The 15,860-nt window shown below is 42.4% G+C and overlaps 1 protein-coding gene across 2 annotated transcripts in view; it reads right to left on the bottom strand.

The window, feature by feature from the left end:
- PLXNB2 (plexin B2) overlaps window positions 1-15,860 on the bottom strand; it is a 342,708-nt gene that overhangs the window by 68,728 nt on the left and 258,120 nt on the right. For both annotated transcript variants that reach the window (XM_081877780.1, XM_081877781.1), the window contains exons 9-13: window positions 12,888-13,038; window positions 10,578-10,689; window positions 6,659-6,761; window positions 5,866-5,967; window positions 96-188 (exon numbers count right to left, since the gene is read on the bottom strand). In XM_081877780.1, the coding sequence (XP_081733906.1) occupies window positions 96-188; window positions 5,866-5,967; window positions 6,659-6,761; window positions 10,578-10,689; window positions 12,888-13,038 (561 nt within the window). The remainder of the gene's footprint in view (window positions 1-95; window positions 189-5,865; window positions 5,968-6,658; window positions 6,762-10,577; window positions 10,690-12,887; window positions 13,039-15,860) is intronic.

Here is a 15,860-nt window from a genome sequence, read left to right as displayed (position 1 = left end):
AAAGGTGAGCTCATTGCTGAATGTTGCTCAGCCTTGAAGAAGTCAAGAGAGAAAGTGATTTGTAAGCACCCCACCCCATAATTTCTGATATTTACCGGTTGGATTTGAAAAAAGAAAGTTCCATCAGATGCTTTTTCCACTTTGGTCTCAAACTGAATGCGGTTATTTCCAATTCTGAAATCGCTACCCTGTAAAAGAAAGATATTGGACTTAGAATACCAGCACTAGGCCAACAGTAGTTTCACTGAGCAGCTCTGGAAACAACTAGATCAAATTGACAGCCTTAATCATTAAACTGTGGCAATCACAACTATAACACAGATCATGTAGGCTCTTTAGGCAGGACTTTACAACATTTTCTGATGCTCTAAATAGATTACTCCAAACAATTTTTAATCAAAAAGAGATGGAAAGCATGCAAAACATTTCCTCTAAGTGCTTTTCCAAAGGCAGGGGAAGGCAATATTAAGGCCCCAAATCTCATCCTTACTTCTCAGAAAAATCACTCCACAGGGAGCTCACAACTTTGGGGAACAGCCTTGGTGGACTGTGGCTTGATCTCGCCAACCCATTTTAAGGGCCTCTCTGTACCCACGTCCTGAAGTTATTTTTTTCTCCTGCACTTGTCATCACAGGAGGAGTCTAAGCCCAACCCAGTGACTCCACAATGCCAGAAAGAAATCACTGTGAGAGGGCACAAGCAAACTTTTTGACTGACAGGACTTGGTCTGTGTGCAAACTATTAAAATTACTACCACAGGAGCAGTACTTAAAGCAGGAAGAATTTTGCTTGATGCATTTTTAATCCCACCTTTCTATTTATCTTCACAGCCCGGTGAGGTGCGTTAGACTGAGAGACAGTGACCGACTCGGTGAGCTTCATGGCTAGGCAAGGGAACCCAGGTTTCCCTAGTCTAAGGCCTATGCACTAGCCATTACCCCACACCCAGGAAGTGCAATATAAGCAAAGGGAACTCAGATGCATCATAGTGCAGGTCTAGGGTTCCAGGCTCCAATCCCATCGCTATTCCGCTTGGATCTGAAGCTCAGTGAAGTTCACACTCTCTCAACCTTAGCTAACAGGAGATCTCTCAAGAAAATCAGAAACAATACGATAGCTATAAAAACAAATGATTTTAAAATATTTTGTGGTAAACTGATTTTAATGTTGTCTTTTTAAAATGGCTATTACCCATGCTGGGACCTTATGGTGAAGCACAGGTAAGAAATCGAAATCATCATCATCATCACCATCACAACCAACTCTGTACTACCAGTTGTCCAAAATGATAATTTCAGCTCTTACCAAGATCTAAAAATCAATCAGTCAAGCTTCTATAGATTTACAAACACAGTTTGAAAATTAGAAAGAGCTGACAGTGGCATTTGTAAATACAGCAGGAGTTCTCTCCTTTCCGGGAAAGTGGCAGAACTCCCAAACAATAGCCAAGTATGAAGCAAGAATGAACTAAGATGAAGATGGTGGAGAAAGTGAAAGGGTAGTCACAAAATCTACATTGTATGTGCTCTTAATGCTATTTCCCCAGCCAAAATAACCAACTTATGAACTGCCAAATGAGGAATTCCTACATTTCAGCCATGTCACAATGCTGAAAGGGGTGCTCTTGAACACAGCAGAAAGAATTTGAGAAAGTCATTAAAAAGGCAGCTTGCTGAGAGGTTGCTGCAGAAAGACCTGAGGTGTCCCAACCCAAGAATAATTTTTTTGAGGGAAGAGTTGATTCTCTGCCTTTTCTTCCTCTCCTTGCCTTACTCATTAGTGTGGGAAACAGGGAAGGCAGACTACAGAGAGGGGTGGCAAGAAATGTCCCAGAACTCTTTCACTTTCATTCCCTTGCTTTTCATATTGCCCTTCTCAGGGGCGAGATACTTCCCCACAATACGACTAGGATGTATTTGGAAAGGAACTCAAAGTGTAAGTTGGGTTACTGAAGAGAAAAACTATTTTAATTAAAGAAATTTCGAGCAGGTAGCCGATTCAGGAAGCAAGGAGGTACGAAGGCTCTGACAGGCTCTCAGGCAAGACAAATGTTGATGTAATCCAAAATCTAAATTTACACCCCCAAACAGGAATGTTGCAGTGATTTTAAAGGGGTGGTCCTGGAGCCATGATGGTGCCACTGAATAGTTTTGACCGGGAGATTAAATTGTAAAGTATAAAGGTGTCTAGGTTAGGTAGCATGCTAAATTCTAGATTGTTTGGCAAGCTCTCTATGTTCTATTAACGCAGAAAGGTTTCTTCCATTAGCAGATCCTTTTAGTTTGAAAGGATGTACAGTGGTACCTCAGGTTACATACCCTTCAGGTTACAGACTCCACTAACCCAAATAGTACCTCGGGTTAAGAACTTTGCTTCAGGATGAGAACAGAAATTGTGCTACGGTGGCGCAGGAGCAGCAGGAGGCCCCATTAGCTAAAGTGGTGCTTTAGGTTAAGAAGAGATTCAGGTTAAGAACAGACCTCCGGAAGGAATTAAGTACTTAACCCGAGGTACCACTGTATAGAGGAGACGACCTGAAAGCACGCAAATTAACATTCCCAAAGTAAAGGCTACCATCGTAGAGACCCCACAGCTGAGTACACAGAAAAGTCTGGTAAGCCGTTGTAAAAGTGTGGGCACCTGAGCAATTGATGCTTTAATAGTGAGGGGAATACTGCAAGTCACCCACACAATGATAACTCCTCCTTCAAATAGTTACTTGTGAATTGGACTCCCATGTCCAATTTGTAGCAGGGTTTCTGTCAGCTAAATCTCAAGGGACATTTTGGCCAAAATTTCAGTAGAGGTATGGACTGAAACATATTTTTTGCTGATCTGATCTTCCTACAACAATTGTCATTTTTGCCACCCATCTAAGACGTTGAAATCTGAGCGGGTGGGACTCAGCAGATAAAATTCCTGATGCCCAAAAGAAAGTTTGGATACCATAAATCTGGTACTGTACTGTAATTAATTCCAGTAGGTAAAATAACACGATACTCATACAACAGAATATTTCCTGCTGAGTTTAAAAGTTTTTATAAATATTTTTTTTATTTTTTTAAAAGAGGAATGGGTGCGTGCAATTTGAAGCTGAATGAATCTAGAATTATCTGCCAACTACAAAAGTATCTCTCTCTTTCACACACATTCCCCCCCACCCCCAAGCCCAGGAATTCAATATAATTCAGGGATAGCGAGATTGTAAAGATTTCTGCAGTAATATATGGATGGGAGTGACCAGTGAAAATTGAAACCTGATTGTTGTAGAATGAACTATGTTCATAATAACATTGGGGGGGGTGTCAATCTATGGAAGCTGAGGGCTTGAGATTGTGCTTTTCGTCTTCTCCAAAGGAACCCAAGAGAGTAAAAAGCCTAGGGTAGGGCAGACAGGGTCTCCTTGTCAAGAGGTCTAAGTTTCCAGCTATAGGTGTTCATGTCTGGTAACCTCCTGAGAGATATCTGACAGTAGTAGTAGACTGGAAACAGTGAACTAAAGCACTAAGGTAGCTCTTGGTTCAAAGTGAACCGTATCAGAGGAACCATGGAGCTGTGTCACAAATACAAAGGACACAATAAATTTATGGTGTGGTGTTAGTCATGAGGATTTACAATAGGTGAATTGTGTCCTTCATTACTCAACATTTTGTAAATGTTTTTCAGAGAGCTTTTGGGAGATGAGCTTTACGCACGGCTACCTTTGAAGCTGACTCGGAAACTACAGTGGATCCAGAATGTGGCAGCTAGACTGGTGACTGGGAGCAGCCACCAGGACCATACAACACTGGTCCTAAAGGATCTAATCTACAATGGCTTCCAGGACATTTCCAAGCACAATTCCAAGTGTTGAAGGAACACCTCCAACTCCATCATCCAGCCCGGACAACAGAGGTCCAGCTCTGAGGGCCTCATTGCAAGACATGAAGCTCCAGGGAACCAGGCCAAGGGCCTTCTTCGTAGTGGCGCCCACCCTGTGAAATGCCCTCTCATCAGATGTCAAACAGATGAACAACTATTTGACTTTTAGAAGACATCGGAAGGCAGCCTAGTTTAGTGATGTTTTTAATGGTAGATGTTTTACTGTGTTTTTAATATTTTGTTGGAAGCTGTCCAGAGTGCCTGGGGCAACCCAGTCAGATGGACAGCATATAACAGGCACCCCCAACCTGCGACCCTCCAGATATTTTGGCCTACAACTCCCATGATCCCTAGCTAACAGGACCAGTGGTCAGGGATGATGGGAATTGTAGTCCAAAACATCTGGAGGGCCGAAGGTTGAGGATGCCTGGCATATAACAACAACTACTACTGCTGCTATTATATTGCTTCCTACAACATGGAGGCCACCGTTGAATGGATGACTGTAGTTGTTCCATGCTGTTGCTAAATGTACTTCTTTTGGCGCTACAGACAAACCACCATCAGAAGAGGGCACATTAAGGAATAACAAATCTTTCACAGAGCATCCCTGCACATCACTTCAAGGGTATGTGTGGGCACAGAGGGAACAGGATTACATATGTATTCCTGTTTATAGCTCAACACAGCTGCACTGCACCCACACCTAACCTTTTTTTATTTTTTCCTACTGCAGCCATATCCATATCCTGTAATTAAAACCGCACAAATATTGATTGCTACATCCAAGATGAGGCATAGGAAGCCCCAAACTACACTGAGAGCAGCTGTCCATTAAATGCGAAACACTAACCTCTCAAGGGCCTTTATGACAGAGACCGTTGGGGAATGAGCAAAACCTTGCTTAATGGACTATTTCACAATAATCTGCATTTCACATAAAAGTATCACGCTGTTCCTAGGCTATAAACATAGACCAACAAAGCTCCAGGAATGGTTATGTTCAAGATGCAACTTCTCAGATACGGCTCTTCTGATACAGCCATTGAGGTACAAAGCCAAAGAAGGTGTGGTGGAATTTTCTAGAAGGAATGGAGATGGCTGAAGGAGGAACAAGATGAAGAAGGAGCAGAAGGGGCAGACTTGGTTGCCTTTCTGGACACCTGGGAACACCCTCATTATTCTTCATGACTGCAAAGACTATCTCATACGCTTTTAAAATGTGGCTCTTTTCTGGGGGAGTATTATTGGGTTGTTGTTTTTATTCTGATTATATATGTTGTGATCTTTTCTGTGAACCGCCCTGAGACCTCCGGGTATAGGGTGGTATATGAACTCAATAAATAATAATAATATTGTTTCTCCACACCAGTGAACGGTGGGCGACTCAGTACCCCTTCATCCTGGAGAAAAATGGGGCAGCTATGACAGCGACAGCTAAAGAGCAGTTTAAGAACCACTGATTTAAGAGGCACACATATAATTCGCTTACATTACACATGAGAGATGTTTTGCAACACCAAAAACGTTTCAGCTTAGCATGCAGAAGGGAGGAAAAGTAAAAACAGTTTTATCATCCCTGACAAATGTCGTGGGGGGGGGGGAGATGTTTGGCACAGAGAGAAGCTATAAAATACGGCAGACACTTCAACAAAAGATATAAACTAGACAAATACGTTTCTCTGCTCATTATAATGTTATGTCAAATGCAACAAACACGACAAGTAAATCAAAGAACAAAAAGCATACATGTTCTTAATTATTTACCCACATCAACTGTATAATATTGAAGACTATTGTTATATTTGTGAAATATTTATGAAAGCAAGCTTAAAGAAATAATCAGTCATGTCTGCAAGGAATTGTTCAATGTCTATTTAGAACTGTGTAACATTTTTTGCACAAGGAGTTTGTAAACAGCAGACTTCAGAAGAGGACACTGTTCAAGAACTGCTGAGAGGTATATAATATTAAAATATATTCAAGCACTTTGTGAAAATTACCTCATAATAATCCAGATTCTTTCCTTCAAAAGATACTTTTGTTGAGACTTCCATGGGTATTATTTTAGGGTTGGGATCTAGAAAGTGTGGGCATTTTTCCGCCTAGGAGAAAAAAACACACCACATTTTCATATGCAATTAAAACTAGAAATATTCTATCGCAAAACATCTGCACCTACTTTGGACAATTGAATTTTTGTTGTTCTGAAGATCTTCATACTTAGTGACAGATTTGATTACAGTTTTTCAAATTAGACATGCTAAAAATGATTGCAGCATATGCTGAACTTTCATTCCCATTCTTGAAATTCCTTTCCAGCCATTTAAGTAAAACAGCAAAATAGACCGAAAAGAGAACAATGAACAGCTTCCCAGTCACTTCACTCCAATATTTATTGCCATTCCCCACCAAGGAGGTACAAAACCCCCAGAATTTTTTCCTCCTGAAGTTACTTTCCGATTGTTGCTATTCCTTTCCAATTTATTTACAAAAACAAAACAAATAAATAAATAAAAATAAAACAGAAACCACCACTTAAATACAGTGGTATCTCTGGTTACGAACTTAATTCCTTCCTGAGGTCCGTTCTCAACTCGAAACCGTTCTTAACCTGAGGCGCGCTTTCACTAATGGGGCCTCCGGCGTGCAATTTCCACTCGCATCCCGGGGCAAAGTTTGCAACCAGGAGCAACTACATCCGGGTTAGCAGAGCTTCGCAAGGAGGACGGTTTATAACCAGAGGTATTGCTGTATTTAAATAAGATCTGTTCATTCTACTTTTAAAAGTTTTACCATATTTTGCTGAATCACATCTGTTTCTGAAGAAGAGTCCTGACAGGAGTGGGTTTTCCAGTCCCACTGGCAATTCCATCTACTGCTTGCACAGGAATAACACCTGTATGGATAAGCCAAAAGGTTGAGATTTGTTGTTCCATAATAATAATAATAATAATAATAATAATAATAATAATAATAATAATAATTTATTATTTATACCCTGCCCATCTGGCTGGGCTTCCCCAGCCACTCTGGGCGGCTTCCCAAAAAAATATTAAAATACTGTACTACATCAAACATTAAAAGCCTCCCTAAACAGAGCCACCTTCAGATGTCTTCTAAAAGTCTGGTAGTTGTTGTTCTCTTTGACATCTGGTGGGAGGGCATTCCACAGGGAGGGCGCCACTACCGAGAAGGCCCTCTGCCTGGTTCCCTGTAACTTGGCTTCTCGCAGTGAGGGAACTGCCAGAAGGCCCTCGGTGCTGGACCTCAGTGTCCAGGTAGAACGATGGGGGTGGAGACGCTCCTTCAGGTATACTGGACCGAGGCCGTTTAGGGCTTTAAAGGTCAGCACCAACACTTTGAATTGTGCCCGGAAACGTATTGGGAGCCAATGTAGGTCTTTCAAGACCGGTGTTATATGGTGCCGGCGGCCGCTCCCAGTCACCAGTCTAGCTGCCGCATTCTGGATTAATTGCAGTTTCCGGGTCACCTTCAAAGGTAGCCCCACGTAGAGCGCATTGCAGTAGTCCAAGCGGGAGATATCCAGAGCATGCACCACTCTGGTGAGGGAGTCCGCAGGCAGATAGGGTCTCAGCCCGTGTACCAGATGGAGCTGGAAGACAGCTGCCCTGGACACAGAATTAACCTGTGCCTCCATGGACAGCTGTGAGTCCAAAATGACTCCCAGGCTGCGCACCTGGTCCTTCAGGGGCACAGTTACCCCATTCAGGACCAGGGAATCATCCACACCTGCCCACCTCCTGTCCCCCCAAAACAGTACTTCTGTCTTGTCAGGATTCAACCTCAATCTGTTAGCCGCCATCCATCCTCCAACCGCCTCCAGACACTCACACAGGACCTTCACCGCCTTCACTGGTTCTGATTTAAAAGAGAGGTAGAGCTGGGTATCATCCGCATACTGATGAACACCCAGCCCAAACCACCTGATGATCTCTCCCAGCGGCTGCATGTAGATGTTGAAAAGCATGGGGGAGAGGACAGAACCCTGAGGCACCCCACAAATGAGAGCCCAGGGGTCTGAACACTCATCCCCCTACCACTTTCTGAACACGGCCCAGGAGGAAGGAGCGGAACCACTGTATGACAGTGCCCCCAGCTCCCAGCCCCTCAAGATGGTCCAGAAGGATGTTATGGTTGATGGTATCAAACGCCGCTGAGAGATCCAGCAGAACTAGGAAACAGTTCTCACCTTTGTCCCTAGCCCGCCGGAGATCATCAACCAGTGCGACCAAGGCAGTTTCAGTCCCATGATGAGGCCTGAATCCCGACTGGAAGGGATCCAAATGGTCTGCTTCTTCCAGGCGTGTCTGGAGTTGTTCAGCAACCACTCGCTCAATCACCTTGCCCAAGAATGGAAGATTTGAGACTGGGCGATAGTTGGCCATACTGGCCGGGTCTAAAGATGGTTTTTTAAGAAGCGGTTTAATAACCGACTCTTTCAGCAGGTCTGGGAAGGCTCCCTCACGGAGGGAAGCATTCACCACCCCACGAAGCCCATCGCCCAGTCCTTCCCGGCTAGCTTTTATAAGCCAGGATGGGCAAGGATCAAGGAGACAGGTGGTTGGTTTCACTCGTCCAAGCAGCCTGTCCACATCCTCGGAGGTAACAGATTGGAATTGATCCCACACAACTTGACTAGACAGGACTCTAGCACTCTCCCACCCTGGCCCTGCTCCCACAGTGGAGTCTACTTCTTCCCGAATCTGAGCGATTTTATCTGCAAAAAACTTTGCGAAATCATTGCAGGAGATCATGTGGCCCATACTGGGCCCCGATGTCGCAGGTGGTTCCTAAATTGTGAACCACCTGAAAAAGTCTCCTGCTGCTGTTTTCTGCAGATGCAATAGAGGTGGTGAAGAAAGTCTTCTTCGCCGTCGCTACCGCCACTTGGTAGGCTCGACATTGAGCTCTAACCCGTGTCTGGTCAGCTTTAGAATGAGTTATCCACCACCGGCGCTCTAGCCGTCTCAACGATTGTTTCATTGCCCTCAGATCCGTAGAAAACCACGGGGCTGTCCGGGCTCCATGCAATCGGAGAGTGCGCTTCGGAGTCAATAGCCCTGGTTAACTCCACATTCCAGCGGGCCACCAGGGGATCAGCTGAAAGGCCATCAACATGGGATAAAGCATCCCCTACCACTCTCTGGAAACCATTTGGATCCATTAAGTGGTGGGGGCGGACCATCCGAATTGGTCCCACCTCCCTGCAGAGGGGAAGGGTCGCTGAGAAGTCCAGTTGCACCAGGAGTTGCACCTCTCTGTTCCTTTCTTCCCTTCTCCTCCTTTACAAGGCTTCCTTAGAATTTCATTTCATATAGCAATAAATAACTTCACTTTTTCGGAGAACAAAATTGTATTATGGATTGTCAGCTGCCACACAAACTGTCCAAAGATTATCTCCTGGGTTTCCAGTTGAAACAGAGTCATGTGTTTTGCAAGAATGACTTAAAAGCCACAACCACCACAAAGTAAATGGGAAATTCAGAAATCTGAAAGGAGCCATGTCTTTTATTTAATTTATATATTTTATTTAAGACACCACTTAATCATTAACATTTCTAATCATGGGAAGTGATATTGAAAGTTGGTCAGCTGTGGCGATACTTTCTCCTCCCATGGTAGACCTGAGAAGCACGGAAAGCTCAAAGGAATTGTTCTGAAACCAAGATGCAGAAAGTACTCTGGATATTAGAACATATTTATTACTAATACAATCCAGGGACTCCTAAGTTTCATTTTTGGGTGAGTGTTCCTTAGTAAGTGAAAAACAACAACAGTATGTTTGTGCCCCAAAGTGTCAAATTGACAAAAAAATGATGGACAGAAGAAAAAAATAATAGATCAGGCATGTCCAACGTCCAAGTAGGCTGTGATCTACTATCCAGTATCAAAAACTGGCAGCAATCTACCCCAGTCTCCCATCATCATTCTTCAGCAAGCGTTCCCTTCTCCCACCCCTCCAAAGTCATTAGAATTTATTAAATAAATAAATAAATAAATGGGTCTTTATTTCACAGATACAGTAGTTATGTTTGGATATCATCATGGCAGAGCCAAATGGTTACTAGATTGACAATTAACTAAACAAATGAGAAGAGTCAAACAATATTTAGATACTATTTTTCACAGATCTGAGGAGCCAGTCGGAGCCGGAGCCAAGCTTCTCTCTTTAACTCTTTCCCTTCCGAGTTGCTTGCTTCCTGGTTCCGTGATTCCCCTCCCTGCTTCTCTCTCTCTCTCTCGGTCTACCAAAACCATGGGTAGGCAAACCAAGGCCCGGGGGCCGGATCCAGCCCAATCGCCTTCTAAATCTGGCCTGTGGACGGTCTGGGAATCAGCGTGTTTTTACATGAGTGTTTAAAATGCATCTCTGGGTTATTTGTGGGGCCTGCCTAGTGTTTTTACATATCGATCAACATGTTGGACATGCCTGTCTTAGATATATTATATCACCAAAGATCAAATGCAGTAGAATTAAGACATGGTGAACGAACAACACAGAAAGATGAAGTAGGCCAGCATGTTTTTCGTAATATACTTTGTGGAGCCTGATGAAAGGGAAGCAAAAGTACTGTGCAAATAAAATAGGAACACTTCAGTTCACTCAAGAGACTTAACTATTATAATATTTGAATGCACGTTGGGTTTGCTGGATAGGATGGAGAATGAAGTTAGGCAGCTAGATACTTACGGTTCATTTTCAATACGGTTTATAGCTTCTCCACAGTCATAAAAAGGATATGTACCCGATGCAAGAAATATATTATCACCAAAGGTCAGACGCAGTAGAACCAAGACATAATCTACCAAAAAAAGAAAAGAAAAGAAAAGAAAAGAAAGAGATTAATTTGCGTGGGGATGCTTTATAGTGTATACTTCTTGGTACATTGTTAATGCCTGTCCAGGACATTTCTTGAACTTGTGATGGTTAGTGTGAGAACCTTCTGTTCACCCTAAATGAAACTGCATTAAGCGTCCGGGAACTAAATGGAAGAAAGAAAAAGAAAACCTGATAGAAGTATGATAAAATGTTTAAAAGTCCCCGACTATTAGATCAGGAAAATGCCTATTCAAAAGGGACAATGTATTCTACTACTGAAAAATGCAAGTCAGAAAAACCAAGGAAATTAAGGCACATGAATTCAGAAGATGGTGTTTTTCATTTAATTTTTATTTTTTTTACACTGTCAGGGTGTGCAATTTATGAATCACACACTATGAATAAAACAAAAGGAGTTTCTGAAATAACCAGTATGTGTTCAAAATAATAAGCAAAACTTATCAATTTGGAAAGCTGGTCAATTTTCTCCAAATACTTCTTCCATTAATGGGATTCTAATCTGGATTATTGCTGAACTCAGGATCAAGAGCTATATATAAAAATGGGAACTTCCTCAATGAGGCTTCCAGCTATTCCTTTTCCGGAAATCATTAAACCCCTCTGACAAGTTATTTCACAAGCTATTGAGCAATTTCAAACTCAGCTTTCTTCTAACAGCTTTTTGAAAGAGTGGTGACAGCTCAGATTTAAACCCACTTTCTGAAGAATTCTATTGAAAATTCCAGGTTGTTTTTCACTTTACCTCATATACTGGGGTCAGCTGAAAATTGCTGTTGTTGTTGTTGTTGTTGTTGTTTTTTAAGTGCCAGTTAATTCCAACTACTGTATGTATGTATGTATGTATGTATGTATGTATGTATGTATGTATTTAAAATGCTATTTACAAGTATTTGCTAAATCTTCTCAGGAGAAATGGCTGAGATTTCTTACAGTCCACTGGCAACTACTGACTCTCACATGCAACAATCTATAAAATATGGCATCATATGGCATAAAGTGTGTGCTTGCTACTGTCAATAAAATTTTATGGATTGCTAACAAGCACAAAATGCGTATATAAGGCCAGAAATGAACAAATTTTCACAGTAATTATGTATCATCAACAGAGATTGCCTCTGTTAAGGTTCTCGTCTTTGGAACTTGGGTACATTGTGTGAGCATTTTATGAGGTCGTTTTTCCTTGATCTTGGGAATGTGATGGGGCACATAGCTACCAGGACTAACATGGCAACAACATCAAAATTTCCAACACAGTTTTCATTCTTCATTAACCAACAGGAGCTCTCTAATGCTTACCAATGTTGAAGGTGAATGCATAGCAAGGGGAGAGGGGCCAATGGGGCTGTTGCTGCCACCACCCAGCCCTGACAGGAACCAAGAGTTAAAGGGCACCATACTTGCCTTGCCCCGGGCACTGCCAACCCACGCTATGCCACAGCTTGTCCTTCACTCTTTACAGGTTTAGTGCAGGCGGTATTGGGGAATGTGTGGCTATTGCATGTAGCAGCTGCCAGTCTTTCTAATTAAAAAAGATGACTGTTTACACATCTTGGGCCAATAAGAAGAGCAATGGGTTAGGTAGGGAACGTATGTGTGCTTCCAAAGCAATTACTATAAGTACCACATTTTTCACTCTGTAAGACGCACCTGACCATAAGACGCACCTAGTTTTTAGAGGAGGAAAGGGGGAAAGCCCCGCTTTTTTGGGATCAGGTCACAGTTGTTCAGCTTCTTTTGCAAAGGGGGAAAGCCCCGATTTATTTGAGGATCAGCTCAAAGTTGTTGAGCCTACTTTGCAAAGGGAAAAAATCCTGTTTTTATGGGGTTCAACTCACAGTTCTGCAGTTTCTTTAGGAAAGGAAAGGGAGCCGTTTCTACAGTTTCCAGACAGATAATCTAATCAGCCAGTCACATGTCGCTGGGGAAACAAACAGGCTCCGTTTGCAGACCATTCAACAATGGAGGCTTGGGCAAGGGGCTGGGGCCGGAAAGGGAGCCAGTGATCGACCACACATTCACTCCATAAGACGCACAGACACTTCCCCTTACTTTTTAGGAGGAAAAAAGTATGTCTTATGGAGTGAAAAATACGGTAGATACCTTCAAAGTTGGAAAGCACAGGCATATATATTAAATGTGAAGACCTGCTCTTTTATTTACCTTGGCCTTTTGTCGTTGGAGGGATTTCAACAGGAGGCTCGCAGGTAATAGTCCCTTCTTGTAACTCCGCCTTATGGCTCGTTTCCCCAAAATGACACCAAAGCTGGTCATCTACATTTAAAACTGGGAAAGGGCTGAGAGTCAATTCTACCTGAAAATGCAAGCAAAAAGAGGTTGTCAGAAAGCAACAAATAAGAAAAAACCGTGGATTCCCACATGGAGGAGGCAGAGAGGAAGGGTAACAGGGACAGTAGCAGCAAGGAAGAGGAAAAGGGAATGGAAGCAAATGTGTTGCACTGGTGGAAAAACCCCCCGAAGAAAGCTTACTAGAGCCACATGTTTTAATATTACAATAATGTCCTCTTCACTGATAACTAGGATTCTTAACAACCTTATTGTAATTAAGGGGCCATAGTTCAAGGGTAGTGTTCAGCATCTCAAGTTGAAAAAAAAGTAGCATGATTGCTAAAGACCCTGGAGAGCTCCCACCAGAATAGACAGTACCAGAAAGGTTAGCAGTCTGACTGTGAAACACAGCTTTTTATGTTCAAGCCTGAAGTCAGAGGATGGGAACACAGAAATCAGGGCTACATTCAAAAGGAGTGACAAAATGGCTTTAGGCAAGCACTATGTACATTGCCTGATGCAACTGTGCACTATAGATCACTTTAGAACACACACACACACACACACACACACACACGAGCAGAATAGTATTTTAAAGTAGTCTATTTTTTATAATTTTTATTCAGTTCTTAGCAATATAACCATTTAACAATGCACAACACTTATACATCCTCGATCTGGATAACACAGAAACAAAAAAAAGGAATATTTCTAATTGAGATAAAGTCATTTATTTAATTTAAAGTATAGTTATGAAATCAAATTATTTTCCTTATTAGGTTATTAAGAAAACGGAACCAGAACTAACATCCTACAAGACTATATAGGAGTATTTCTTCTGATATTCTTAAACTCCACCTCGCCAAGAGCAGTATTTTGAGAGGCAGCTCAATAAAGCCAAAGTAAAATAATTCCAAATGTATTGGGAGATTTGTGGCACCTAATTTGCTGTTCTCTTCTGTAGTCCTCAGAATGCCATTCCTCAAAATGCAGAATGCAACATAGATCAGAACACAGAACGTAGATCTGTCCTTTCGGTACCTCCAAAGGAGGATTGCTCAAAAAAACAAGACAAAAGCTGATTTAAAATGCATGATAATGATAATGACTCCAAACACCCTCTCTGTTGGGCTGATTATGTTTGTGAGGCCTGATGCAAGTCATTTCGGGACCAGGGAGCTGGTCTTGTGTCTGCTAAATCCCAAGCTGGCACAACTGATATCACATGACAATTTGCCTGCACCCTGACTTTTGTCCTAGCCGGCAAGTGGCGGGCTTGCAGGTGTGGCTATGGTGCTGCCACTACCTAACCAGGAATTTGGACCTGCAGGGTGACATTTGCACAAAACTATCTTTGAAGGAGGTCACTTTAAAAAAATTAACAATCTGAACACTATTATGGTTTGGGGAAGCAGGCATTTTGTTCTCCCACCCCAAAAAATATTGCAATCTAGCTGTGTATACTGCAAACTGTGTAGTGCTGTCCTTTCTAAATTGGACTGAAAAGCACACCATTTAAATTTTGTGGCACGGCACTCTTGATCGGTGCAGACTTCCATAAGAAGCTATAGCGTGCTTTGGTCATTCTGTCCCATTCCACCAGGAAGAAAGCCTGGGGGATTCTTTGAAGTAGAAACAGAAATATCCCCACTAAGTATTACATCCTTAACTGAAAACCCTTCTTTTCCCCTTGGCGAAAAGCTTGGCAGAGATGGAATTACACTCTGTCATCTTGTCCTAAAATGTGCTAGAAAAAAAAGAGAGTGTTCTGCAGGGTTTGTTTTGTTTTGGCTTTTGGAAAGCACAAATGCAACATCTATTGAGCACAGAAGTTATTCAAACTTTTCCAACATAATTAAAGCACGTTAACCACACTGCAACAATAGCCGGAGGACACAGCAGGAGTCACAAGTCAGGCTGGAAAGAATCAAGACGCTTGTTTTGAAAGGGCAACAAAGACAAACTTTCCTCCAAAAACCCTCATTCACAATTGGAGAGATGAAGTAGAGCTTTGGGCTGCTGGGGGACAGAAATAAAAAGTTTCCTGACAAAGAGGGATGTCTGGTGGCTTCGTGAGCCTCAGGGAAAATAGCCAACTGAGCATTCAAGGGTTTGATTATTTCTGTTATATAAGGAAACAAGCAGCTGGAACGAAGGTGAGAAAACAGGGTGGGTTAAAAATTTGCTTGAATTGACCGGATGCTTGAGGACACACCGAGCTATCTGCATGCTCTCTTTTTTTAATGTTTCATTCTGCTTTTGTCTGCTGTTGTGTGACTTTAGCAATTGTACGGCCTATTTCCCCCCCAACTGAGACAGTTTTCCCTTTGGGAACTGTAACATACCTGTGGCGAATAAATGAACCATACGAAAAAGGGAATCTAGCTGTATAGACAGAGTGAGAAAGTGCTGTGCGTGTGTCCTCTTGTTCTAAAATAAATCATTTTTTTAAAAAAACACCTTTGTTCCCCGGCCCCCAAGCAGAACATTTTCTTTATTCTATAAAGCAGTGTACTTGTTCTGTCATTTACACAAACAGATAACATTGAGGTGGTCTGAAACTTCCATTACTTCTTTTAAATTGGGGTGTAGAAACTCCGTCTCACAGATCAGAAGTGGACTGCGAGGCCACTCTGCCCAAATCATACCCACTGGTACATCAGTTGACGCTACTAAAAGCAAAGGGTGTGTGTGGATGCTTCAAGCAGCACTTTACAAAGACAGCCCATTGCCCTTCCATTTCAGGCTGAAATGGGAGCATGCGGTGCTTTTTATCAGGGGGTACGCAAAGGTACGGAGTAACGGCACCTCTTTTTATTGTTGTTAAAAAGTGTGGCACGTACTGTA

This window comes from Podarcis erhardii, assembly GCF_964252035.2.
Source record: "Podarcis erhardii genome assembly, chromosome: 10".
NCBI lineage: Eukaryota > Metazoa > Chordata > Lepidosauria > Squamata > Lacertidae > Podarcis > Podarcis erhardii.
The sequence above is the reverse complement of the archived record's forward strand: the minus strand, read 5'-3'. Positions and strand labels throughout refer to the sequence as shown.